The sequence below is a fragment of the Convolutriloba macropyga genome, chromosome 13, assembly GCF_964194025.1.
Source record: "Convolutriloba macropyga chromosome 13, txConMacr16.3, whole genome shotgun sequence".
NCBI classification, from domain to species: Eukaryota; Metazoa; Xenacoelomorpha; order Acoela; family Convolutidae; genus Convolutriloba; species Convolutriloba macropyga.
In genome coordinates, this window is record NC_134480.1 from 2,789,854 (window position 1) to 2,816,429 (window position 26,576).

Here is a 26,576-nt window from a genome sequence, read left to right on the forward strand (position 1 = left end):
TAACATACTTAGGACTAAATAGCACTTTTAACTAAAACTGCAATATGGCGGGAGAGCCGGGGATTGAATCCGGTACCTCTCGCACCTGAAGTAAGATCTAAGCCACTAGATAACAGTCTCTCATTGGGAATTTCGTGCAGTTGAGAGCGACCTGAATATAAACCCCGCTCATATTTATCAGAGCAGCAAGCTTCCGATTTACGAAAAGTTGATTCCGGTTCTTAATGATCTCGTACTAAGTTATATATGTTTGCGTGCTAGTCAATGGAAAGAAAAAGATTTATTGGGGACAGCCGGGGATTGAACCCGGGACCTCTCGCACCCTAAGCGAGAATCATACCACTAGACCACTGTCCCGTGCTCTCAAACATAATCAATGAGTTACGTTGCTGTTCATTTTTTCAGTGAGGAAACAAATCTTAGCAATATTTCAATCTATTTGAAGAAATTGGTGAATGTTGACAAAAATGTCGCCAATTATAAACGTCCCATCTTTTCTATAGTGAGCATAACTTTGCCTGGCAGCTTGGTGAAGCTTGAACGTTCATGCCCTAAGTTATGCGTGATATTACAGGGATTGTTGTTTTTTTTCTTGTTCTCCGTGTAAAATAATCATACGGCCCTTCTGTGTTTAAAATAATTTTAAATGTTTGATATTTTATGTGATTGGTTATATGTGTTTTAGGAGATAGAAGACAAGAGACTCCTCTGTGGGCACATTGCGGCTTTTGTGGGCGAATTCGACAGGGCGCAGGAACATTTCCTCGCCAGCACTAACCCAAAAGCAGCACTTGATGTTAGTTGACAAATATCATTCAGTCATTCGATCTATTTATTTTCTACTATTTTTGGGTCTTTCCCATTATAGCCCCCCCCCCCCCCCCCCAGCTTAGTGGTCGAATAACCTATACTTTCCCCAATCATAGTGATTATACCATAATGGGGGGGCTATAATGTCATGGGAAGACTATAATGGGAAAGACCCAACAAATCAATAGCAGAAGAGTGGGGATTGAAAACGTGACGTATTTTTTCAATCTATTTTTTCTCCTATTTTTGACCTTGGATAGCTTTTTGAATCTATTCTGTTTCTCCTCTCCCAGACGTAGTGAGCACGTAATGACACACACACAAAAGAGCAACGTTCGAAAACAGTCGCTTACTAATTCATGAACTAAATTGAAACTATTGCACTGCTTACGTAAAAATCATGGCCAAATTCGCGTTCGAATATGAAATTTGTTCAATTACTGACGAAAAAATGCGAAACATTCTTACTTATTTCATAAAAAAATTATTGAAAAAGACGACCAAATAGTTTCTCTGACTAACCAAGTTACCGAACTGGAATCCAGAGTGATTCAATTGGAGCGGTATAGCTCCAAAGACACAATTATTATAAATAACCCCCCTCTGCAACCTGGTACTGGTAACGCCAACATAACGGATCAAATTCTATTTTTCTTTAACAAATGCTTGAATTATTCGATGTCTCAGGACGCAATCAAAGCCTGTCAGCCCTTGGGTATTTGGAAAGGTAACACCCCCCTGCGGTAATTGTCAAGTTTATTTACTACAACGATAAAATTGAATTATACAATCGTCGACCAATGCTCGCAAATTTTAGGAACCCACTAAATGGTAAACCCGTATATATGACAGAACGTCTCCCCCAACATGATTTGGCTATTCAAAAGCGCGCTAACGAGCTGGATTTGGTCACGACGACCTACAACTGTAGAGTAAAACTGTTTTTAAAAACTGAGAATGGGCGTGTAACGCAACCTGTTGATAGTGTTAAAGCAGTTGAAGATCTTGAATCACGGGCAACAAAGAAAATATCTAATCAACGCAACCAAGCCAACAACTGGAATACTAACCAATTGTCAAATCAGCGACGAAACAAACGACCTGGCGATGTAATTGAAATTGATAATTTTGACGATATTTATCATATGGGAGCAACACCAGCTGGAAAAAACTTAACGACAACAATACTCCACCCAATAGATGATTGTCCAAATATTAAATAACGCGGCTCAGAAAACAGGCGCAGTGTACACTTCCTTTTCGACTTTGTGTTTTCGTAACAGTTTTAATATCAAGTAATTGGACAATCATCTATTACTTGGAAATGGATAAACACTTGAAAGCGCTTTTGTTCATAAACGTGCAATCCCTAAGATCCCATCATGACCAACTGTGCTGTCAACTAGAAACCCTCAAAACCAAACCAGCTGTAATAGCTGTATGCGAAACCTGGCTCACTGATAACGATCCCATAGATATGTATTTCATAACAGGGTATCAACCATTGATAGTAAAAAATAGAAACGACAAAAAAGGAGGAGGCGTTGGCTTTTTTGTACGAGAAGATTGTAAGATAATATCTAATTTCTTTTTTGAAGAAAATCTGGAACATCTACTCATATCCATAGAGAGCGGAAAAAAGCGAATAAATTTCTGTGTTCTATACAGGCCTCCCTCGGAAAAAATTCAAAATTTCCTTGAGACTTTTGAAAGTTTACTGTTCAAAATAAACGCAATGAAAGAGGAAACTATTATTTGTGGTGACTTTAATATTGATATCTCTGATGCATATCATCAACAGTACCAAAATTTGATCAATTCATTTAATTATGAAATGCAAAACGCAAAACCTACAAGAGTAACTAAGTTCACGAGCAAATGTATCGATCATATTTTGTCAAAACAATCGAAAGAAGTATCAACCCTGAAATGGTCTTTCAGCGATCATTACGCTCTAATTTATGAATTTGATTTTTCAGTCTCTAGCTCTCAATCTAATGAATTTTATTACAGTCGTGATTTTAAATTTTTTGAGAATGAACAGAATTTTTTGAATTTCCTCTTCATTCTCCAACATAGATTAAACAAGATGAATAATTATGATCTTGAAAGTTCATGGTGTGAACTAAGTTCAATCATTCTACAAATTTTTGATGATAAATGTCCAATTACGACGAAGAAAATCTTCAAAAACAGTTGGATGACAAACAGGTTAAAGAATCTCATTAGCAAGAGAGATCGGGCACATGATACACTTATATCTCACCCAAATAGTAAAAATGAAGTCCGGTTCAAGCAATTACGTATTTTAGTAACGAATGAAGTGCGAAATGCTCGCAAACAACACTATGATCAAAAACTGACTTTATCAGGTAGTCCAGCACAAAAATTTAAAGTGTTCAAAGAATTCCTAGGGCAAAGGAAAAAATCAGTAAAAGACATTGATGTGGAAGAATTTAATCACTTTTTTATCAATGTAGGGAAGAAAGCGAGTAACACAAATTTTCACAATGTAGACAGTGAGCCAGGTTTACGATGTCACGACAATACCTTTTTCTTATTTCCCGTCAACACTATCGAAATATTCAACATAATAAGTTCATTAGAAAACAAAAGCACAGCGGGTCATGATGGAATTAGTAATAAACTTTTAAAACTTGTAGCTTCTGTAGTTAGCTATCATGTGGCTATGCTGATAAATAGGAGCATTCAAGAAGGTTTTTTCCGGTTTGTCTTAAAACAGCTAAGGTAATTCCTCTACATAAAAATGGAAGTTTTGAAAACCCTTCAAACTATCGATCAATTAGTCTATTGTCATCCCTAAGCAAAGTGTTTGAAAAAGTCTTGAATACAAGGATGCTTGAATTCCTCGAAAAACATCAACTTCTCTCAAACGAACAGTTCGGTTTCCGGCCAAAACGCTCATGCACACACGTTATCGCATCAGTTGCAGAACTGATGCGAAATGTTATTGACTCACAAAAAATGGGTTTCGCTTGCTTCATTGACTTTCAAAAGGCATTTGACACAATTGATCATTCACTTCTGATAAAAAAATTACAAAATCTAGGCTTTCGAGGAAAAATTAGTACACTCATTGCTTCATTCCTGTCAGATAGAAAACAATTTGTAGTCCACGGATCAAAAGAGTCGAAAAAAATGGAAATTAATGTTGGTGTTCCACAAGGATCAATTTTGGGCCCGTTGCTGTTTCTTTTATTTATCAATGATCTGCCTCAAATTGTTCAAGATAATTCAAAAATAGCACTTTTTGCAGACAACACAACAATTTTAACATCAGGCAATAATTTGGAAATTGAGGAAAAGCTCAATAATGACTTGAAGAAGATTGAAAATTGGTCCTCAAGAAACAAACTTGTCATTAACAGTAAGAAATGTAAAATTGTTGGTTTTGGCCGGAATGTACAAAAATCAAAAAATCTGCTATCAGGTGAAGTGCTCGAAGAAGTAAATTCATTCAAATATCTAGGAGTTTTCATAGATAAGCATCTCAATTTTGATCTACACATTAAATATGTTGGCAAAAAATTAGCAAAATTCAACGGAATGCTGTTCCGAGCAAGAAACTTTTTTACGAAAACTTTTCTATTACAAATGTATAATAGTTATGCCAAACCAATGATATCGTACGGCATTTTAGCTTACGGTTCCGCAAAAAAAACAAAACTCGGTCTTTAAAATGCGTTTTTGTAGACAGGAAATCGAACTGAGTTTTGTTTTTTTGCGGAACCGTAAGCTAAAATGCCGTACGATATCATTGGTTTGGCATAACTATTATACATTTGTAATAGAAAAGTTTTCGTAAAAAAGTTTCTTGCTCGGAACAGCATTCCGTTGAATTTGCTAATTTTTTGCCAACATATTCAATGTGTAGATCAAAATTGAGATGCTTATCTATGAACACTCCTAAATATTTGAATGAATTTACTTCTTTTTTCAAAAAGAGAGGAGACCATGTATGCTATCTTTTCAAGCGTTACAACGTGCTGTCAGTTTTTGACTTATATCTTGACGCTCTTGTAAAAGAGATTCTGGATCAGATTGCAAAAGTTTCTCCTTTGAATTTTACTTGATGTTGACAGTAACAGGCCGAACACGCGGGCATCCATTAAGTCACTCATACCTTTACCAAAATTTAAAACACAGACTCAGAAGAAATCCTTGAGATTTTCAATAATAAAAATGTTCAACTACCTTGCTAAAGAAAGTCTATTACCCAAACAAGTATCTAAAGAACAGATTTTTTCGATTCGAACTAAACTTAGGGCATAATATTTGGATAATAAAGATGTTTTCGATTTGTTTTTTTAAGGTATTGCACGTTTTTTCTCTGGGCACCTCTTGTAGAGTCATTTGACTCGTATGGTGTCCAAGGTGGTAATTTGATTAAACTTAATATTCTGTATAAAATGCTCTGTTTCATCTACCATCTGAATTTAAATCAATCAATCAATGATTATGTTGCTGGCCATGAAATGCAGGCGCTATATGACCCACTCTAGTGGGGAGGGGTGGGTAGGGTTACACTAGCTCGTGCACCTGGTTGGCAGCTGCAAAAGTAGAAGGTTCCAACTAATCTGGAGGAGGGGGGGGGGGGGGAGGGGAAGGGGGAGGGGTTTGCCGAGTGGTGGGTACACAAACGGAGTATAAGATGTCATTTGTGTTAAGATGAGACGTGACCTTTTGAATTGGGAGACGGCCATGACTCTGGCACAGAATCTGAGTCCGGAGGACTTGCCTTACATCTCACGGGAATATGCCAACCAGCTCGAGTTCCAGGGTGACTACCTGACCGCGTTGCAACACTTCGAACAAGGACTCAATGTCGACGCAGGAATCATAGGACAGGTCAGTTCGCTGAAATTTGTTTTCTTCTCGTCTTTGTGTTGTAATAATTACTTAATTTCTTAATTTGCATTCAGAAATTAAGTCTGTTCCTAAAATAAAACCGAATGTGAGCGGCGACAGTAAATAACCCTTGCAGCGTAGAGGTTCTCTCAGATGTTTTTCGTCTTTGCAGTGTGTTGTAATAAATGTTACCACATGGTTAAATACACGCTATACTTTTTAATTTTCTTGAGTGCTTTGAATTGCGCGCATTCAGAAATTAAGTCTGTTCCTAAAACAAAACCGTTTGTGAGCGGCGACAGTAAATAACCCTTGCAGCATAAGGTTATTGTCAACGAATTTTAACCGAAAGTGCGCGGGTTTGAACCCAGCATATAACCCGTACAGCGTAGAGGTTATTGTCACAAACTTTTAACAGAGAGGGCGCCGGTTGGAACCCCACCCTAGTCTGAAGTGTTTGCACCATAAAAGTTTTTCTAACCTCGCCTATCGCTTGAAAGCAATTCGTCGGACATTTGTGGCTTACGTTTTAAAAATGACACCACATATTTTAGATTGCTATAGCAGCGGTTTGTCTGGACTTTTTCAGTTACTGACTTATATGATGTGTTTAGGAGCAAAAGGTAGTGTAGTAGTTATGAACCTTAGATGTGTTCTTCGTGTGAATTTATATCTGAGAAGCAGTTGAAATATTTTATATACAGCAAATATCACATTTTTTCTCTGAACTAACAATGTCTGTGCCTGTGAGCTCAGCTAATTCGGGAACAATCTTTCTTTTAAATATTATCTTCACGCTTAAATGTTGCCTTAGCTTTTGTTTCAGAATGTAGTTTTTCTATCTTTTGGGAAACGTGTGCGATAAAACACCTTTCTATTAAGGTCTGGTTATATATATACAAGGTCATGCGAGATGTTAAACATTGGTTTGAGGTCTTTCACGATCAGAAAGTTTCAAAATTTTACAATCTACTTTAACTTCTTCGAAAATTGTTAAAGGAACAATCTGAAATCTTAATGGGCTTTATTAACATTTGAAAGAGTTTTAACTCAATATGATGTATATTATGTCGAAAAATTTTTTGGATAAATTTTTATTGCGTCGCGCTCAAGTAGTTTATATTCAGTGTTTTAGCCATAACCTTTGTTGGTAAAGTTTGGGTTTTGCCCGGTTTTGAGGGTTGAAATCATTTAATATTGGAGGGGGGGGGGGGGGGTGGTTGAAGACTACTCTTATCCCTACCTTTATCGTAAATTACCTAGAAAGGATCGATATCCAAATCCATTGTCCTCTTAGAAGGCTACGATAAGTTCTGTTCTTTATCAATAAAGATGCATCATAAATGAGTTCTGGTTATGATTCATAACTGATTGGTTATTTGTGAGTAAAAAGTACGCTAATGTGTAAAAAAGACTAAAAAACAACCAAAAGAATATTCTAGAAGGAAATCTCGAAGTAAATGACTTTGAAAAAATTTTCAGGCAGATTTCAGGCTTTGGAAGAATTCAAATTCACTACTGAATATTTTGGTTACTTGACATTATACTCAATGCCATTATACCCAATATACTTTGATATTTTCGTTCAATAATCCGACTACTAATTAATCACCGCTATGAAATGTATGTTTTAACATGCTCAAGCGGATAATCTAATCCCATGTTCGGTTGTGATAGTTTCATATCAAGTCCCACGGGCCGCTGATACATGGTCGCGGCCATTAAGTTCCTGCTTAAAACAAAATTGACAGGGCCGTGTACACCATCCGGCAACGATGCATGTAGGTAGGAAAATAGGGGATGATGAGTAGCACTTAGCCGGGTGCTGCACTCCAAGCTGTTCCTCTCCAGACAGTGTAAAGACGGACCAGTTACACAAATGATTAAAAAGTGGAGAGGAAAGCACCTATATATATATAGCACACATAAGGAACTGGTGTGGAAAGATTAAAATAAAAATGGAATATCAAGGATTAAGCAAAGGAATAAAGTTAAGCAGCCAAACACTCATTGCAGCTTTTCCTACTCCACGACGGCGCTAATCGATGTTTCACTGAGAACACGAGGCTTGAGGGCGCGACATCCCCTCAAGCAGAGAACACAGCTCCTCAGAAGTGCGAAGCTGATTTTCGTTCGGATGTAGCTTATAGTGTCGGCGTACGGTTCTCCGCGTTTTTCGCTGATCTTGATTGCGTGTTCTTTCATAACGCGCGATGCTGATGGCCCAGCACCGCCCGAGCAAGCAAAAACCAGTTTGTTGAAGCTGCTATGATCGGTTTCGCTGATTCGCTCTTCGTACTTATTTTGCTTGATGCTCTCGTGATATTTGTATGCATCTTTTATGGTCTTAGGGCAGCTCTTCGCATGAGGGTTGAAAATCTTAACATCGAAGAAAGTGCGATTAAAGCGGGAGCCCCATAGACAGTTTGCCTTGATGTCCAGTCGAGCGTCATCATCAATAGTGGTGGAATTACTCTTTAAAATTTCTCCATCGAGCGACTGAAGTTTTAGCTCTATCTGGACATCGTGGCAAACGTCATCCATCAGGTTTGCAAACACGTCTCTGATTTTGTTGTGTCGTGGGTTCGTTTACCCGCCTTTGGCGCAATGAGGGGCATGGGTGGCTGAATTTTTTTCCCGCATTGTCATTTGGCTGGCGTATTCTTTGCTTCCCAGGTGTAGCGAAGTGCTATTCCATAACGGAACTCAGTCTCCGTGAGGTCAAAACCATGTTTTGATAACGGAAGCGCGTTAAGCCAGCTAGATGCTTCTTTCTTTGAGGCCAGCTGGATGGTATACTTCATTTTTGGTAGATTGTTTTCGATTCTGGGTTTTTTCGAGATGAGTTGACGTTGCATGTCTGCTTTCTGTCTGAGATTGATCTTGGTTTTTTTGGTTTGTTCTAATTCAAATTGTTGAATTTCGAATGAATCATTATTGAATGACGCCAATGGACTTGAGAGTTCAATTGATTGCTCAAGATTTTTTTCAAGATCTTGTGGGAGGGTGATGTTAAGTCCACCCATTCTGAAAGGGAGAGAAAAAAGTTCTCTGCTCTTGGATTATTTCTTTGCCGACGATGTTCGGTATGACTCGGCCAAGCTGCTCCTCCACCTTGTCCAAAACCCCGTCCATGTAAGGTAGAGTACGCGAGAGGAAGCTCAACATCTGTTCAACCCCCTCCGTCAAACATGCATAGGCATTCTGGGGAGAGGTGAGAGCAAATTAACCAAGTCTGTCCAAACTTTTTGTATATTTAATTTCTGCATATTTCAGGAAATTTTTACTGGCCTCAGAACTTGCGATAACTGATCCCAGGACTTGATTGCCATGCGTGACTTCCACATTTGTGACTGCAAACACAGTTGATCCTTGGCGCTCGCCTCCTGGCTTAATTGTCAACTGACACTTCGGAGGATTGACAAGATATCCGTACTTGGGACCAAGCTGAGTGAGCTTGTCGAAGAGTGCCCTGATATCTTTCAACTTATCGACGACGCTACCATTATCAGCATACCAGTTTTGTGTCAAGGAGTCATTGTGAAGTCTTGTTATTAGGGGTAGGATTGCGATTTCATACATTGCCATCGCAGGGGATCACCTTGTGTCGTACCTTCCTTAGACATTTAGACAGAATGGTCGACCTACCGATGTAGAGATAAGACGGGTGGCTATAGGAGTTCTGTAAGGCAACATGCAGAGATGGGCTCAAGGCTTTCACGTTCTCTAGTGCGGTTCGTCTATTGACCACGTTAAATGCGTTTTTGGCATCTATTAGTAGAATTGCTTCGTGTTCGGGATCATCAAAACTGTGGTGAAGCAAATTTATGGCATGTTCTATGCCGCATTTCTGGCACAGGCACAGCTGCATGTTTCCGCCGAGGGATGTTAGATCTTGCCTGATGCATTCGACGATTATGCGTCCAGTGATGCGACGCATTACTTCACCAATACCAATAGGTCTCACACCTTGACATTTATCCAGAGCCACTAGTCGACAACCATTGTAAGCAATCAAATCATTCGGTGGTATTATGGAAGTGGTCAGCCTCTTAGCAAACTTGGCAATTAGCTTGCACAGGTTCGTGGATGCGAATCTTGCCCGAATGCAGAAAGTACTCTACGCCAGTCATCGGTATCGAGACCTGAAGGCCCGGCCCTGCCATGAGTCTTCATTGCATGCTTTTGGACGAGCATGGCACTGATTTTGTAGAGAACAGTGGGGTGGTAGGGAGTGCGTTGATGTTCGCTCTGAATGTAGTTGGGCACCAAGGGTTGCCCTTCAGGATGTTTGCCGCGTAAAATCTAGAGGACCGGTCTACCGTCTATGAGATCGGTTGGTGCGAGCACGCCGCCTTTATGCTCATCCGAAAGAACGCGAATACCATTACTGATTTTACCACGAGACAGAAAATCGTTGAACATCTTGAGTTCAGAGTGCTGCTTTTTGTTCCTTGAACTCATTCTCATTTGGATTGCCTTCGCTTCACAGAAGAGTTCTGAGAAATTGCACTTGTGCCATGCGCGCAATCTACGCTTGATGTTCTTATTGTTCAATCCATCGTCCGTGTGCTTTGTTAGACTGGGGGTTAGTTGCGGAAGTATTATACAGAGGGTCAGAGATATATCGGATCTCTCCGTGTTTACGGCAATCGGGGAGAGAACACTGAAGGGCTTCGGCGAACTGTTCCCCTGTCTTGTTCTTACTGAGCGTGAAGAACGAGGGCTTCCATGTGACGAACTTGTGGTATTTTTCGCGCACTGTTACAGCGAGATGAGACTGGAAGTTGTCCCCATGTTTCGCGTGAATATATTTATAGCACGTATGATATTTTAATCAAACAAATTTTTAACCAATTTTCGAATAATTTTGGTCTCAAGCGAATCTTGAAATATTGTCAAATTTCTCTGGCCAGATTGTTGAAACGTCTTTACATTCTTTATTCTTTTTCATTTTCATTTTTAAGAAGATTTTAAAAATGTGTATTGGAAAAATTGGATCTTTTCCGGTGGTGCCCCACTCCCCCCAGCTTAGTGGGCGCATAATATTTGCACCCCCAGACGCACGTGCAATATTTTTACATAATGATTTACGATGTAATGGCACGTGCTCTGTAACTGGGGGGCGCATTATGTACTGGGGGGGGGGGGGGGGTTACAAACGGAAAAGATCCAAAAAATTATACATGATTTTTAATTCTTTTAAAGCCTTCATTTTAAATGGATAATTTATTAACTCATCTCTCGGGAAATTTTCCCAATTTGAAAAGGACTAATAAGATTATGGTATTTTTGCTTCCGTTTGTGCCCACAACTTAGCGGGTGCATATTATTTACACCCCCCAGACGCACGTGCCATATTTTATTATAATGATCTATGTAATGGCACGTGCTCTGTAACGCGGGTGTGCATAACGTACTGAGGGGCACAAACGGATTAGATCCACGTTATGATTATTTCATTCTTGAGTTTACTAAGATTTCGAATCCTTCCTTTTGAACTTGTATGCGCGTGGGACTTGATATGAAACTGTCACAACTGAACATCGGATAATTGAACGAAAAGATCAAAGAACATTGTAAGTTGGCATTGGGTAAAATGGCAGGTTGGGTGAATTTGCAGGTTGGGTAAAATAGCATTGGGCAAATTGGCATTGGGTAAATTGTCATGCAGCCATGTGTTATACAGGAGAGTGATCATCAGATTGCGTGTGCTGCTGGAGTGGCGAGGACTGCCATACGATTGGGAGACATCCGAAGAGGAATCGGCATCGCCCACACCCACCCCTCTCGACTTCTCAAGAAGGAATGTGCTGCTATACTCGAACACATGAAGGTAAGTAATGTCGGTTTTTAGCCCCCTCCTCCATCACTCCCCTCCCCCGCCCCGAGCTTATGGGTCAGATAGCTTATCCCTCCCTCTAACTACAGTAAATATACTATAATTTGAAATACCTGGGTTTTTTAATTGCTCATTCCTTTTTTCAGATTTTAGTACCAGGATTGATAACCCTTCGGGATCTTTTCCGTTTGCGCCCCCCCCTCACATCCAGTGCGTTATGCGCGCCCCAGCTACAGAGCACGTGCCATTACATAGTAATTCATTCTGAAAAAATATGACACGTGCGTCTGGCGGGTGCAAATAAAATGCACCCACTAAGCTTTGGGGGGGGGGGGGGGGGGCAAAAACGGAAAAGATCCACCCTTCGATAGTAATTTGAGATCTTCCGCTACTTATGATTTGCTCGAACTCAATTTGCTGCTGTTATAGCTCTTGTCGAACTATTACTATCAATGCTGATGGAATTATGGGGAATTTATTTCATCCCGCAAATTTGGAAAATACTCATAGTACTATAAAAACTTTCATTAAAAAAATCCAGCATGTAAATTTCACAGCTATTATCACCAAGGGTTAAACATTTCCATGTCAATCCATATGATTCCAATCATTTAAAAACTCTTACAGATAATTTATGTTCGGCTGTTTGTTTAGATACGTAAAAGAATGTCATAAATTGTTGTTTCACAGCTCTATGAATGGGGCGACTACCTTTAATCTTGTCCTGTTTTATATCCACCATGGCTGTTCGATATTTTTGAGTCACACTTGAATCATCTGAAAGTTTTTTAATCAATTTTGATCCCAAAAGAGCGTTTCAATTTTTTGTTTTCTCCAGGCGATTTGAGATAAAAAGTATTTTTTTATTTATTTGGAAATAAAATGGGCAGAGAGCAGAAAATGAACAAAACCAATATTTTTTTCAAAGAACAAAAATATATATTACTTAATTTGTTGCTGACATGGTTCTAATTTAGTTAAAAGTAGTTCACGTAACAGTCAGATTGCTTAACGACGACTAAAAATTCGTTAAATTTGTCCTATTTGTTGTTCTACAGATGCCATACAAAGCTTAACGAGTTATTTTATCAACCGATTTTATTTTACGATAGATTTTTGTCTACATCAGAAAAATTACAATGAGTCTGCAGTTTTTGCAGAGAAAAGTAAGCACAAACTGAAGAAATAACTAAAGATGGAGTTTGGCAATTAAAAAAGAAATGTTTGGCAATTTCTTTCTGATCTCTTCTTGACAACAGAGTAACTTCTGAGTCATTTTTCTTCAAATTGGAATGGCTTGTGAAGAAATGGATTTCTGTTTCCTCTCAGTGTGGAATTTTTGATTAAAATTGCGTTTAACCGTTTCAAATTTTCTTTTTTTTTTCACGTGACTTTTGCTGCGTATACTTTATGTATTTTATATTTTATGTATTTATGTATTTTTAACTGCTCTCAAACGAAGTTTGTAGCAATTATATTAGTCCTGTCGGTCTTTTTTTATGCGATTTTTCGCTTGACCGATTTTTCGTCTGACGCTTTTGACTTTTCGTCCTCAAAAACGGGATAAACAGGTAGGGCCCAGTGGACATTAAGTGATCTTAGAGCCTTTCAGCTCAAACTGTTTTCGGTTTTTGAGGTTGAAGACGCCCCCACTGTTACCGTTGACCCCCTACTATTGCCCCCCCCGCCCCCCCCCCCCCCCCCTTCGTGGCTACTGATGAACAACCGATCGCTAAAAACACGCAGTTTTATACTAATTTTCACAATTTTTTTCGAACTTTTTTTTTACAATTGTCGTTTTCTTGAGTTCCTTCAGCTCTAGGTGTCAAGGAACCTCCTCTAGGGTGTTATAATAGGTTACTGCATAGTTTCTAGTGGTAGTGGAATGGTTTCAACATTTTAACATCACGAATTTTAGCCTTTTTTTTGACAAAACGATCGAATTTGTTCAATTTTTTTGACATTTCTTTTTCATTATTGATGTCTTTCTAGACACAGAGGCCAGAAAACGTCCTTAAAGGTTTGATAAAAAGTTACTGAAAAAAGTTTGCCATGGAATAGCTTTCAGTTTTTTAATATGACAAATTTTAACAATTTTTTTTTTGATAAAACTAGCAGTTTTTTGAATATTTTTGTCGCTTTTTAGGTTTCTCCAGCCTCAAGACCCGAGGAACCTCCGCTAAGTTTTGACAATAGGTTACGGTGTAGTTTCCAAATGTAGTGGAATGTTCAAGATTTCAACACAACGAGTTTTAGCCTTTTTTTTTTTACAAAACTTGCATTTTTTTTAAAATTTTTTCGACATTTATTGTCATTATTCCAGTTTTTCAGAAAATCTCCGTTAGGGTTTGATAATAAATTAGTGAAAAATGTTTTTGTCCATGGATTAGTTTTCAACTTTTATTATCATAAATGTTAGCAGTTTTTTATGCAACTTGCTATTTTTTTCAAGTTTTCTGAATTTTTTTTTGTCATTTTTTAGGTTTCTCCAGCCTCAAGAGGCACATAACCTCCTCTAGGGTTTGATAATAGGTTACTGTATAGTTTCTAGATGTAATGGAATGTTCAAGATTTTAACATCACGAAATTTAGTGTTTTTTTTTTTTTTACAAAACTTGCAGTTTTTCAAAATGTTTTGACATTTTTTGTCATTATTCAAGTTTTTCCACACCAAGGGGACAGAGAACCTCCTTGAGGGTTTGATAAAAGTTAATTGAGAATTTTTGTTGGCCATGGAATAGTTTTCAACTTTTTATCATCACAAAATTAAGCATTTTTTTAAAATTAAACTTGCAGTTTGTCATTTTTTAGGTTTCTCCAGCCTCAAGAGTCAAGCAACCTTCTCTAGGGTTTGGGTATAGGTCACTTCATAGCTTATAGATGTAATGAAATGTTTTTCAAGACTTTAATAACAGCAAATTTGGAAAATATTTGCAATTTTTCAAATTTTTTGAATCTTTGTAAAAATTTTGTACGTATCAATTTTCTATTTGATTTATTTACTAATCAGGCTAGAAAACTAAAAGTGCATAGTCAAATCAAGCATAAACTAGCCTCACTAAACCCTGGCTAGCTATTGACGAAGCCAACCGCTCGACGGTTGTTGGAGAGCAATTTGCCCGACGTTAGTCGGTTATGTTACATTTTATGTATTTATATATTTTATGTACTGAGAACTACTTGTTTCATTCATTCTAAAAGGAAAGAGTTTAGAGGATTTTTTTTAATACAACACCTAATGTTTGAAAATCGTTAAAGTGAATATGGATTGAAGATTCTGTTGAATTTTTGTTTTTGTTGTTTTTGTACTGCATATCCCTTAGTTCCCTCAATTGTGTTTAATCAAAAACTTAAAAATTCAGTTTTTTGGTGGATCATGTCAATCAATATAGCTGCTCATAAAAGAGCAGCAATAAATAACTTGCGTTGTTATTTCGATAAAGGGTTACAATTGAAGTTCTTCTGTTTCCTATATTTTCTTGGAATTGGAAGTTTAGGTAATCAGCATTTTCTGTACTTGAGCATTTTTTTGTTTGAGCAACTAACACAATTTTCACTCTGTTTGAGTAAACCGTGCTGAATTGTCAGATATTTTTGTGGCTTATCAAGTTTTCTAACTTGTTTGTTGTATCTCGTTTGAAAATTTAACACGTGAAGCGCTCCTTCGCGCGAAAACTCTGCTAGACCTCATTTTTTTATTTAGTTTTTAACCACTTTTTTCCGTATTTTTATTTGTCCTACGGTTTCAATGCATTATGATTTTGGTTGGACAGTTATGTATCTACGCTGATCCTATTAACCTACCTCCCTTTTTTGGACTGATTCGCCTTACGTTCAGGCCTTCTTTATGAATCATTACAGGTTTATACTTAGTTAGTTTTTTCTAATTTTTCTTCAATAACGAAGTTAATTTTTGATTTGTAACATTTTGATAATTTTTGTCAGTTTTTTCTGTCTACATCTGATTATGTTTCCAGAGCTGCATTGGAACAGAAATTGTTCTTCAATGTGACAGCAGCTATTCGACACTTTTTCCTTTAAAACATTGTGACTTTTTGGCAAAATTCCTCATTTGTTGTTTTCTTTCAGCTGGAACATACAAATGACAAGTAAATTTAATTTCCATGTAGATTTTCTGTTCAACTTCATATCTGCGATCAAATATATAAAGTTGCTCTAAAAAACTGCCATTGCTATAGAGGCAAGAAACTGTAAAATTCAGAGTTTTAGGAACTTCTCAACGCGAAACGTTTGTACCATTACAGGTTTTAGTGTGAAAAGAGTTACTTTTAAGACAATATTGAAAGACAGATATGAGCGTATATATTTACAAGATGAACCGTTTCTTCGGTTTGATATTTTTATGAATTATTTTGTCATCTATAGGACAGTTATTTTGCGCAAACGCATATTTCTAATTCTTTTTGTCACTCTGTAAGTTGTCAAATGAAAGATACAATTTATGGGGGCTATAGTAGTGCAAATAAAGGTGGGATGTGCCTTGTCTGAAATCATAATTTAGGGAGGTAATTGGCCTTTTTGTTGTTGGAATACCAAAACCCCTCCAGCCTAATTAATTGCTCTCGAGTTTGAAGCAATAATTTTAAACGTATGTATCTTTTTGCGCAAAATTTTACATAGTAATTTGAAATCATAATTTAGGGAGCTAATTGGCCTTTTTCGTTGTTGGAATACCAAAACCCCTCCAGCCTAATTAATTGCTCTCGAGTTTGAAGCAATAATTTCAAACGTGTGTACCTTTTTGTGCAAAATTTTACATAGTAATTTGAAATCATAATTTAGGGAGCTAATTGGCTTTTTTCGTTGTTGGAATACCAAAACCCATCCAGCCTAATTAATTGCTCTCGAGTTTGAAGCAATAATTTTAAACTTGTGTATCTTTTTGTGCAAAATTTCACATAGTAATTTGAAATCATAACTTAGGGAGCTAATTGGCCTTTTTCGTTGTTGGAATACCGAAACCCCTCCAGCCTAATTAATTGCTCCTTAGTTTGAAGCAATAATTTCAAACGTGTGTATCTTTTTGTGCAAAATTTTTGCACGACTATTTTGCGGTATTGTTCTAGAATATTTTCTGATCTCGTGAGCGACTTTTGCACGCTTGAGTTCTTCATTTTTGTATGATCCAAGTTGCCCGGATTCTGAAATAATTTGTTGCTAATAAAAAAACCGATTGTGGAGGCCCGTTTTCGAGTGCTGGGCGAAAACTTCTATAAGCTACTCCCCCTATATCTCAAATTGCTCCACCTGTTGTTTGAAAGCAATTCATCCGACCTTTGTCGGTTTATGTTTATATATAACCCTCGCATTGATTCGGAAATCTTTCTACCGCAAAAAATTTGGCTTGTCAAGTATTTTTTTGCTTTCCTTGTTATTTGTAAATGTTTCAGCATGTAGATATTTCGACTCATTCCTTGGATCTGTTTTGGGATCTATTCTGTTTCGCCCCCCCCCCCCCCCCCGCAGTGTTTTTTATGACCCCCAGTTACAAATTATATGTTGTTATATAGCACGTTACTATGTAAGAAAATAGCACGTGCGCTTGGGGGTCATAAACAATTTATGCTCACTAAGCTGGGGGGGAACTATTTTGTTTCACCCTCAACCCTCTCTGTTTTTACACCCCAGCTACAAATTAGGGTCTTTCCCATTATAGCCCCCCATGAAAATATAGCCCCCCCATTATGGTATATGTACCATGATTGGGGGGCTATAGGTTATCTGACCACTAAGCTGGTGGGGGGGGGGAGTATAATGGGAAAGACCCACAAATTATGTGTTGTTATATAACACGTTACTATGTAAAAGATAGCGGGGAGGAGGTTGTAAAATATATAGATATATGCCCACTAAGCTGGGGGGGGGGGACTAAATGGATCCCATTCCTTTTACACTTCCGAATCTTATACGCCCGCCTGATTTCCAACCGCCTTCCCCCGTGCATTAAATTAAATATATTCTAAGGTCTATGAACTTGACAGTAGGGGGTTATTAAATGTACCAATGACATTATTGTCTGTTTTAGCAATACATAGAAAGTGCTCAACTCTACGAGAAGGCGGGCTTCTTCGAAAAGGCAGCCATTGTGTACATAAAGTGCAAGAACTGGTAAGTAATTTTGATCTGTTCTGTTATGAATTCCAGTGGTGATTTCCACAGACCCGCGAAACGAATAGTCGTTTTGGTAAATAGTATGTCAGTGGATTCTTTGGATAACACGTGCATGTGGTACAGTACATAAATATAATATTCCCATGACGAGTAGAAAATGGTTTGGGGGACAGCCGGGGATTGAACCCGGGGCCTCTCGCACCCAAAGCGAGAATCATACCACTAGACCACTGTCCCTGAGAATTGAATTGAAGATAATAATTTACATGAATGTCAAAAAGCTTTCCTGAGTTACGTTTTTTTTCAGAGTCGAGAAACAAAGTTTCATGAAGCTCTCATTTTTCAATTGTGATTTTCTTGGGAGGACAGAATTGTCCAATGACAAATCTGACTGCATAAATTATTTTGAGTTCAATTTTTCGGATTTTTTCCGTTTGCGCCCCAGTACGTTATGCGCCCCCAGTTACAGAGCACGTGCCATTACATAGTAAATCATTAGGTAAAAATATGGCACGTGCGTCTGAGTGTGCAAATAATATGCGCCCACTAAGGTGGGGTGGGGGCACAAACGGAAAAGATCCAATTTTTCCAATACTTTTAGCTAAGCGTAGGTTTCTAAGCCATAAATTTGATAATGATTAAAGCAAACAAAAATGGACCGCCACTTGCTAATTTCTATTGTTATAAGAGCCCTGATAAATAATAAACCACGTAAGAAGTACGTGTAAGTTGGCCAAAAATTTCACCGAACTTAAGCTTCTGCAAATAAAAAAGCGCTGAGTCCTTGCTACAAAAAATTTTTTGATTGGATTTTGAGGGACGCAAGAAATGTACAACATGGTCAGATTTCTTGGCAGGATATTCGATTCGCAAAAAAACGAATTGATTTCAATGATTGACATTACTTTATTTCTCTTTTCGACATTAATAAGCATTTATGTTGTTATATTGTATACTGTGTAGTAAGATTACACTACTTTTTCCATATTACGATTATTTATAATGTGGTTTTGGAAATTCATTGTTTCTTTTAAAACTCAAGCAACTGTTGAGCAAATTTAGCTAATGGTAGATTTTGTAAATTCATATTTATTATTTTTAATAGCTCTCGAATGAGAAGCAATTCTTGTAAACGTGCGTGCGTCTTTATTATCCAGATTTTTGCGCTTTTCTAGATTAATCTTTGACTTCTTTTTTGTGCGCTTCTTGATTTTTGAGTGATTTCAATTGCTCTCACTCCGAAATAAAGTTTGTTCAAACAAAACTGATTGTTAGAGAGACGATGATAAGGCCCTGATAGCCGAGTGGTGAATGCCTCTGTCGAGGTTACAGAATTGGACCCAGGAGGTTGGTGCCAACCCGACGTTTGTGTGTTGTTTTTGCGCGCCCGTAAAGAAAAATTTATCTAGGCTACAGCTCGTGAATTAAATTGTCCCGCCTGTCATTCGAGAGCAATTTTTTCCTACGTTAGTCTGTTTAATAGCCGCCCTCATCTTCTCAGCCGGCTATTATAGCGCTCCTAATTTTTTTTACAATTCAAAGAATTTGAATTGTATTGGGGCGCTCTGTTTTTTTTAAGATCTGTTCACACATTTTTCAATGACTTTGATCTTTCAAAACGGGATAAACAGGTAAAGCCCAGCGGGTATTAAGTTTCATTAGAGGCCCAAAGTGGACTTTGGTAGTCCTCCAAGTGCTTAGAGAGTTGCAGCTGCTGGGATGGCCTCAATTCAAAGTTAAAAGGTCATTTTTAGGAGTTTTTGGGCTCAAAATGGTGCAATTTTTCCTGTTTTTGTGATTTTTTTTTAAATTTTTTTGCTTGATTACTCTTAGGTTGAAGTTTTTAAAAGTTAATGAAGACCTTTTGCGAGACAAAAGTACTTGTTATGACCATTTTATGAGCTATATGTTTTGGTACTACAAACACAAACACACAAAATGATACTAGTTTTTCCAATTTTTTTCATTTTTTTTTTTAAAAATTTCTGTCTTTTTTTTGCGTTTTCCCAGTTTCAGGGGCTAGGGAATCTCTTTTAACGTTTGATAATAGGGCACTGTATAGTTTCTAGTAATAGTGGAGTGGTTTTCAACGTTTTAATGTCTCGAGTTATAGCATTTTTTTGGATAATTTCTGCAATTTTTTTGAGGTTTCCGAAAGTTTTTGTCAATTTTTGGTATTTTTTCATTCTCAAGATCCAGGAAACCTATTCCACGGTCTGTAAAAAGTTACTGCATAGTTTTTAGTTTCAATGGATTTGTTTTCAACAATTTAATCTTTCGAATTTTGAAAATTTTCTGATAAAACTTGCAAGTGTTTTAAGGTTTTTTCAAAACAGTTGTCTTTTATTCAGTTTTTCTTGCCTGAGTTGCTAGATAACCTCGTACAGGGTTCGATAGTATGTTATTAAATAGTTGCTAGGGGGTAATTGGGTGGCTTTCGACACTTTAACAGAACGAATTTCTGTATTTTGAAATTTGAATTTTTAAAAAAAAAGTTTTGCTTAACGACCTTTGAATCAATTAATTTTTTAAGGCTCGGAATTTTTTTTACCGGATAGCCTCTATAGACACTAGAATAATTTCATAAGAAATGATTCTTAAGATATTGATATCACGATTTTCAGCAACATTTCATTAAAATTTCAATTGACATCATTTTTTAAATTTTTGAAAATTTTCGAGTAAATCTAAGTTTTATCAATGATTATATATTTGTTTAGTTTGTTTGTTTGTTTCTCAATTTTTTGAGATGATTTTGTTTGTGTTTTGGCTGGCATCGATGAATTGATCTCTTGGTCAGGTAGAGTAATTCTAAGTTTTTCATTCAATTCTTTGAATTGTATTTCAGGACTTGTCCTGCTGTGTTTTTTCTTACTTCGTCGAACTTTTTTTCGCTTTACCATTTTGCCTCTTTTTCGACCTTTTTCGTGAAATCTTTTTGACTTCTCTAGGCTAGTTTCTCTCTTCTGTCATTCTGCTCAAAGTCTTTTTAAACAGCAGCTGCTCAGCAAAGCAGTTCAAAATGAAGAGAGTCAGTATAAAAAATCAAATTTTGGTCACGCCGAAACAGGAAGTGGAGCGAAAAAGCAAGTGGTTTTGCGGCGTGAAATTTTTTCGCTCTAAATTTAAAGTGGAGTGAATTAGAGTGAGAAAACGGTGTTTGAACAAAAATTCGCTTTCTCGCTAGTGGTTTTTTGTTCACATGCGGCAATTTCACTTTGATTTTTACCGTTGTTTTTTCGATTTTTTGGATCGGAGTTTTTTCTAAATGGTTTTCCCAATCCATTCATAGTCCGTTCTAGGTCTAGTTTTCTGTTTAGTCAATGAAAATTCTTTGAATTGTACGTCATCTTCTCAGCCGGCTATTATTGCGCTCATTTTTTTTTACTTCGTCAAACTTTTTTTCGCTTTACCGTTTTGCCGCTTTTTCGACATTTGCGTGAAATCTTTTTGACTACTCTAGGCTAGTTTCTATCTTCTCTCATTCTGCTAAAAGTGAATTTGAACATCAGTTGCTAAGCAAAGCAATTCAAAATGAACAGAGTCGGTATAAAAAATTGAAGTCAGAAATAGAAACGGGATAAACCCATAAAGCCCAATTTTAGATGCCCGCTATTTGAACGTCGTTCCTATGTCTTAGTTACCATCTCTTATGCTTATTGGTATTGATAGTAGCCCCTTTAGCCTCTCTCTAAGAAACAGAAGTATGTTCAACTACGAAATGCCATCAAAAATAAATCGGACCTTAAAAATGTTTTTGTACAAAAATCTTTTTTCAATATCTTCTATTCTTTCAATCCCAATCATGCTTATTGGAATCAACGGCGGCTATTTTCCGGCAATCTGCCGGGTATATTTTTGTTTAATGTCTCGTGGTACCACTGTTTTTATACAGTATGGCAGAATATTTATGCGAAGCCGAATTTGTTTCTTCATCACCTTCTCGCATCATAGAACAGTAAAAAAAGTGTCCCATTTAAGTTCTGGTTAAGTTGATTTCAGTGAGATAATTTATTACGTTTTTTGAGCATTTTCTGTTTTTCTTCAATGAAAATTGCTTTGAGAGGCAAATTTGTTTCTGGAGCTGATGGTAGTGTCAGCTCGTTCTTGTCATAAGTATAAAGTTGTTTTTTTTGCTCTCGAACGTGTTTTTTCCTGCAAAATTTTTGATAGATCGTTTCAACTTTTCGACTTACACCCTTGTCTTTTTCGTTTTTCTCTTCACGCCCTAATGATCTAATTTTTTCTCGCTTTCGCAAATGTCAGCAGCTGAAATCAAATGGCCGCAGTTCATCACTGATTGTCAAATGAAATGTGCACCGAAATTGGTGCATTCTCAACTTAAATTTTTAATAGTGGTTTAAGTGGTATATAATAACCCCCTAATGAGGTCATTTGAAGCGCCTTTATATAAATTTAGTTACCCACTCCACCCGATTGCAATAGATTTGAGCTCTCAGTAGTCGGCCGAGAGCAATTCGTCCGACGTTAGTCGGTTGTTTTATTCTTTTTATTCTTTTTATTTATTCTATTTTGATTCTTATTTGGTTATCTTAAACATTTTAGTTATGTAAGTTTTGGAGCTAACTACCTGATCAATGTTTTATTGAAAATGGTTTGAATCCTTTTTGCCCTAAGCAGATTGAATCAGTTTGCTTCAAAAGTTCTTAGATTTATTTTGTGTCCGTTAAAGAGCCTGTCAAGCTTTTTACAAGTATTTTTTAGTGGTTTTTATATTTTTATGAGATCCTTGTTGCTTTTTCAGCCAGCTAGTTCTTAGATTAATTTCGATCTTCGTCAGATGTGAAATAGTCTACTTTAAACACCGGAGATATTCTCCGGATTGCGATCAAATCAACATTAAATTAATTGCAGAGTAATAAAATGTTTCCTTTAAATGTTTACATAAATTTGCTCTTGATGCTGAGTGCTTCGTAAATTAACGAAAAGTGGAAAAGGAGACAAGTGGAAAAAATTGGTAAAGCAAAAAACAGCAGTAAAGTTTTAGTAAATCTGTTGCATTATTCTTATTGCAGAAAATTTAATGCACTTAACTAAAATGCTGTAGTTCAAAACTGATTTGCGATTACATCAAAATCAGACAATTGTTTTTTCTTCTGCTTATGATATGTGTAATTACTCTGAAACGAAGTTTTTAGCATTTATATAAGTCCTGTTATCTTTTTTAATGCGATTTCTCGCTTGACTGATTTTTCGATTGACCCATTTGACTTTTTGTCCTCGAAAACGGGATAAACAGGTAGCACTCGGGCAGTAAGTGGCAGAGCACCTCTCTTAGAGTCTCATACCTTACTAGTCTTTAAGTATGTGATTCACTGAAGCTGTTCTGTGGAGACGGTTTCAAGGTGTTCTTGGTCTTAAAAGTTTGACCCCCTCTGTAAAGCCCCCCATTCCCAACCCCGCCTCAACCCGCCCGTCCACCCTCCACCAACCCTTCGATCCAGCTGGTCCAGCTCTCCCACAACCCTACCCCCATCACTTGACCCCTCAAATCTCTTCACCCCCTCTCACTCCGCTTGCACCCACCTGGTGCATCCCTAAGCCCCAGCAGGTTGCTACCGAAGCACAGCGCTCACCCTCGTTTGAGAGCAGTTCGCCCGACCTAAGTATGTAATGTTTAATAGCCGCCCTCATCTTCTCAGCCGGCTATTATTGCGCTCATTTTTTTTTACTTCGTCAAACTTTTTTTCGCTTTACCGTTTTGCCGCTTTTTCGACATTTGCGTGAAATCTTTTTGACTACTCTAGGCTAGTTTCTATCTTCTCTCATTCTGCTAAAAGTGAATTTGAACATCAGTTGCTAAGCAAAGCAATTCAAAATGAACAGAGTCGGTATAAAAAATTGAAGTCAGAAATAGAAACGGGATAAACCCATAAAGCCCAATTTTAGATGCCCGCTATTTGAACGTCGTTCCTATAAGTCTTAGTTACCACCTCTAATGCTTATTGGTGTTGATAGTAGCCCCTGTAGCCTCTCTCTAAGAAACAGAAGTATGTTCAACTACAAAATGCCATCAAAATAAATCGGACTTAAAAAATATTTTTGTACAAAAATCTTTTTTTTCAATATATTCTATTCGTTCAATCCCAATCATGCTTATTGGAATCAACGGCGGCTATTTTCCGGCAATCTGTGTGTTTTTGTTCAAGGTTTTTTTACTTTTAGTCCAAGTTCCTTTTCACCCCCCCCCCCCCCCCCCCCACCTCAATTCACCAATTCACCCCTCCCCAACATGGTTCCTTTCGTGGCCCAGCGCGCTGGACTCCTCCAGTCCCCCCGAAACGTTCATCCCACGCCCCTTCAGTTAAGCTAGACTGCTCGCCTGATGAAGCCGAACGCTCGCCACTCGGCATAAATTAATTTTTGATTTCTATATTTTTTCAGGAATCATGTGAGGTAATTTATGATTGCTCGCTCTCAAACAAAGCAATTATTTTTGATGTGCAATCTTTGTTTAATTCGTTTTTTTGAGCAGTGTGCTAATTCTATCCAAAAAATATGTTGTTTTTTGGTGCCGTGCTTAGGTGTTTCATGAAAGCTGGACTTCGTATTCCTGCATCTTTCTTGTGCTCTGTGTATTGGTAATTTTTTGAAAAATTCTTTTCTTTTTTTTGGCTCTTAGGAACCAAATGAACTTTTTAAAGCTTCCTTGGAGGTTAGATTCAAGGACTTATCACAAATGTTACCAAATTGTAAGACCATCTCAAATTTTCAAACATTCTCTGTCTTTTTTGACTCTACTTCTCTCTTATAGGTCCAACTAGTGTTTTACTAGCCTACAAATAGATGTTTTAAAGATTTGGACAAGCAATGTTTGCGATTGAAGACGTAAGTATCAAAATAACTCGAAAATTATGAGATTTTGGAATTTTTCGGCTCTCTACCGATGCATGATTTGAGTACAAAAAATGTCGCAAAATAGCCGTTCTTCAAATGTTCAGTTTTTCCTAACAATTGATCAAAAGCGAATTGAAGAAACCTAAAAATCAAACGATTGCTTTATTTCTCTGCCTTTTCCGTATTGATTCGTTATGACTGTTTTACATCATTCGTAGCATTCGCATCAATCTGTTACGAACTAATTTTGGTTGGTGTTAGAATTTGCTGGACTGAAAAATCTTTGTAATGTAAGGAGTCGGAAACTTGAAGCAGTCAGAGAATAAATCGCTTGAATGCAAATAACTTTCAATATTTATTGCTTATCAAATTCAAATTTTTGTCGTTTTTTGATTGTTCATGCCGACTAATTGCAATAGATCTGTTAAATATTTTAATTGGCGTGTTAAAGAAGGTTGATATACTTCATGGAAAAATGAAAGAAATCAAAATTTACCAATATTCCAAAGGTGAAAGAACGGTTTAAACATGGATGCTCAATATCACTGCTGACTGCCAGAAAGTTCTTCGGGGATCAATACTATATTCAACTGTTTTTTTGCTCTTCTTTTTAATAATTGTTTGTTGTTTTTGTTTTTAAGCTGAAAAGAAAACAGAACTGAGTTGCCGAATCTTCTCAAAGATTTAGAAAATGATTCTCAAATTGGTAGTTCCTGTAACTGATTCTCCCTGAAAATCATCAGTCATAAGATATCTGAAAGAAACTACGCAAATGTCTCAAAGTATCAGATTTTGTTCCTTATTCACAAAACGACGTGCTATTGGTTGTGTCACTCAAATCATCAGAAATTCACTTCGCTTTTGAATGATGCATTTGGAAACTGATTGTGTAAGGGTAACATTGGTTGAAAGGGCAATGTAGAGGCAATCTAGGGCTAGATTTGGATCTTGTCAAAAAAAGTTTGTTCCGTCCAAATTTTGTCATCAACCTTTTTTGTACATTTTTTTCTGTGCTTTCTGTTTTTTCTTTGATAAGTTGTTGTAGCCTGCGTAGAATCAACAAAAGTATTGACTTATTTCAATACTTTTTTGAAAAAAAAATTTTTTTGCTGCAGCATAACTTCAATAGAAAAATGATTTTTTTTCTTGAATGGAAAAAATCTGCCGATGTGATTTAGTTTGACTGTTAGTTTTTTTTCCATTTGCTTAGTGAGCGCATAATTTTATTTCTTATGAGATTTCATAGTTTACGATAGAAATTCCTTTTTTATTAGAATTCACACATGAAACAGTTGATTAATAAACCAAGTGAACTGATGAACTTTCGCGCAATTAATTTATAATTACTTCAATCGTATGGCGGATAAATCTTTGCTCTCAAAACAAAATATTTCATCTTATGATACTTAGAAACAGAGGTTAGTTTGAGGACCTGCGTATGTTTTAAATTAGATCGGCGTTTTTCATCGTTTCAGCTGTACAGTCAATCTCTTTTGCTCGCGAAGGCATTAACTAATTTGAAGACAACATCGCCAACGCGTTTCCACAAAAGGAAATTTTAATTTCGTCAAGTTTATGAATTGCTTTATAACTAAAAGATTGTCTTTTAATCAGCGCTACGGATTTTTAATTGGCGCTATGGGCTGTGAAAAAGGGTACAAAGATTATTGGCAATGTTTGTTATCTTTTGAAAATTGAACTCTGAGTTATGTGTTTGAGCAATTTAAACCAACCTACTCACATACTGAACAAATTTTCCACATCATAAAGTGCCATAAGATAATAAGAAAATTTGCAAAATCAAAATTGTACTGAATTTTACAAAATCAAAATCGTATTAAGGACTTAGTTAAGATAAATTACGTTTATAAGCTTTTTAGAATGCAGCTCGATTATTTGAAGTGTAACAAAATCAATCTTCACCCTCACCTTGATCATCTAAAATTTATTTTTGCTTTTTGCAACCCTTTTTTGAACTCATGAAGGCGCATTTTTACCATAATGATTTATATAGCCTAATAATGGAAGTTACTAGCAATTATACGAACCATTATAAGGGTGACAA

The 26,576-nt window shown here is 36.9% G+C and overlaps 1 protein-coding gene and 2 non-coding genes across 5 annotated transcripts in view; 1 reads left to right on the top strand and 2 right to left on the bottom strand.

The window, feature by feature from the left end:
• LOC142351748 (WD repeat-containing protein 19-like) overlaps positions 1 to 26,576 on the top strand; it is a 378,166-nt gene that overhangs the window by 221,892 nt on the left and 129,698 nt on the right. For all 3 annotated transcript variants that reach the window (XM_075403894.1, XM_075403893.1, XM_075403895.1), the window contains 4 exons: positions 686 to 796; positions 5,500 to 5,679; positions 11,369 to 11,515; positions 17,568 to 17,650. In XM_075403894.1, coding sequence (XP_075260009.1) covers positions 686 to 796; positions 5,500 to 5,679; positions 11,369 to 11,515; positions 17,568 to 17,650 — 521 coding nt within the window. The remainder of the gene's footprint in view (positions 1 to 685; positions 797 to 5,499; positions 5,680 to 11,368; positions 11,516 to 17,567; positions 17,651 to 26,576) is intronic.
• On the bottom strand, positions 286 to 357 carry Trnap-agg (transfer RNA proline (anticodon AGG)). The gene has a single exon. It is a non-coding gene; the product is annotated as a tRNA-Pro (tRNA).
• Trnap-ugg (transfer RNA proline (anticodon UGG)) lies at positions 17,819 to 17,890 on the bottom strand. Its single transcript has one exon. It is a non-coding gene; the product is annotated as a tRNA-Pro (tRNA).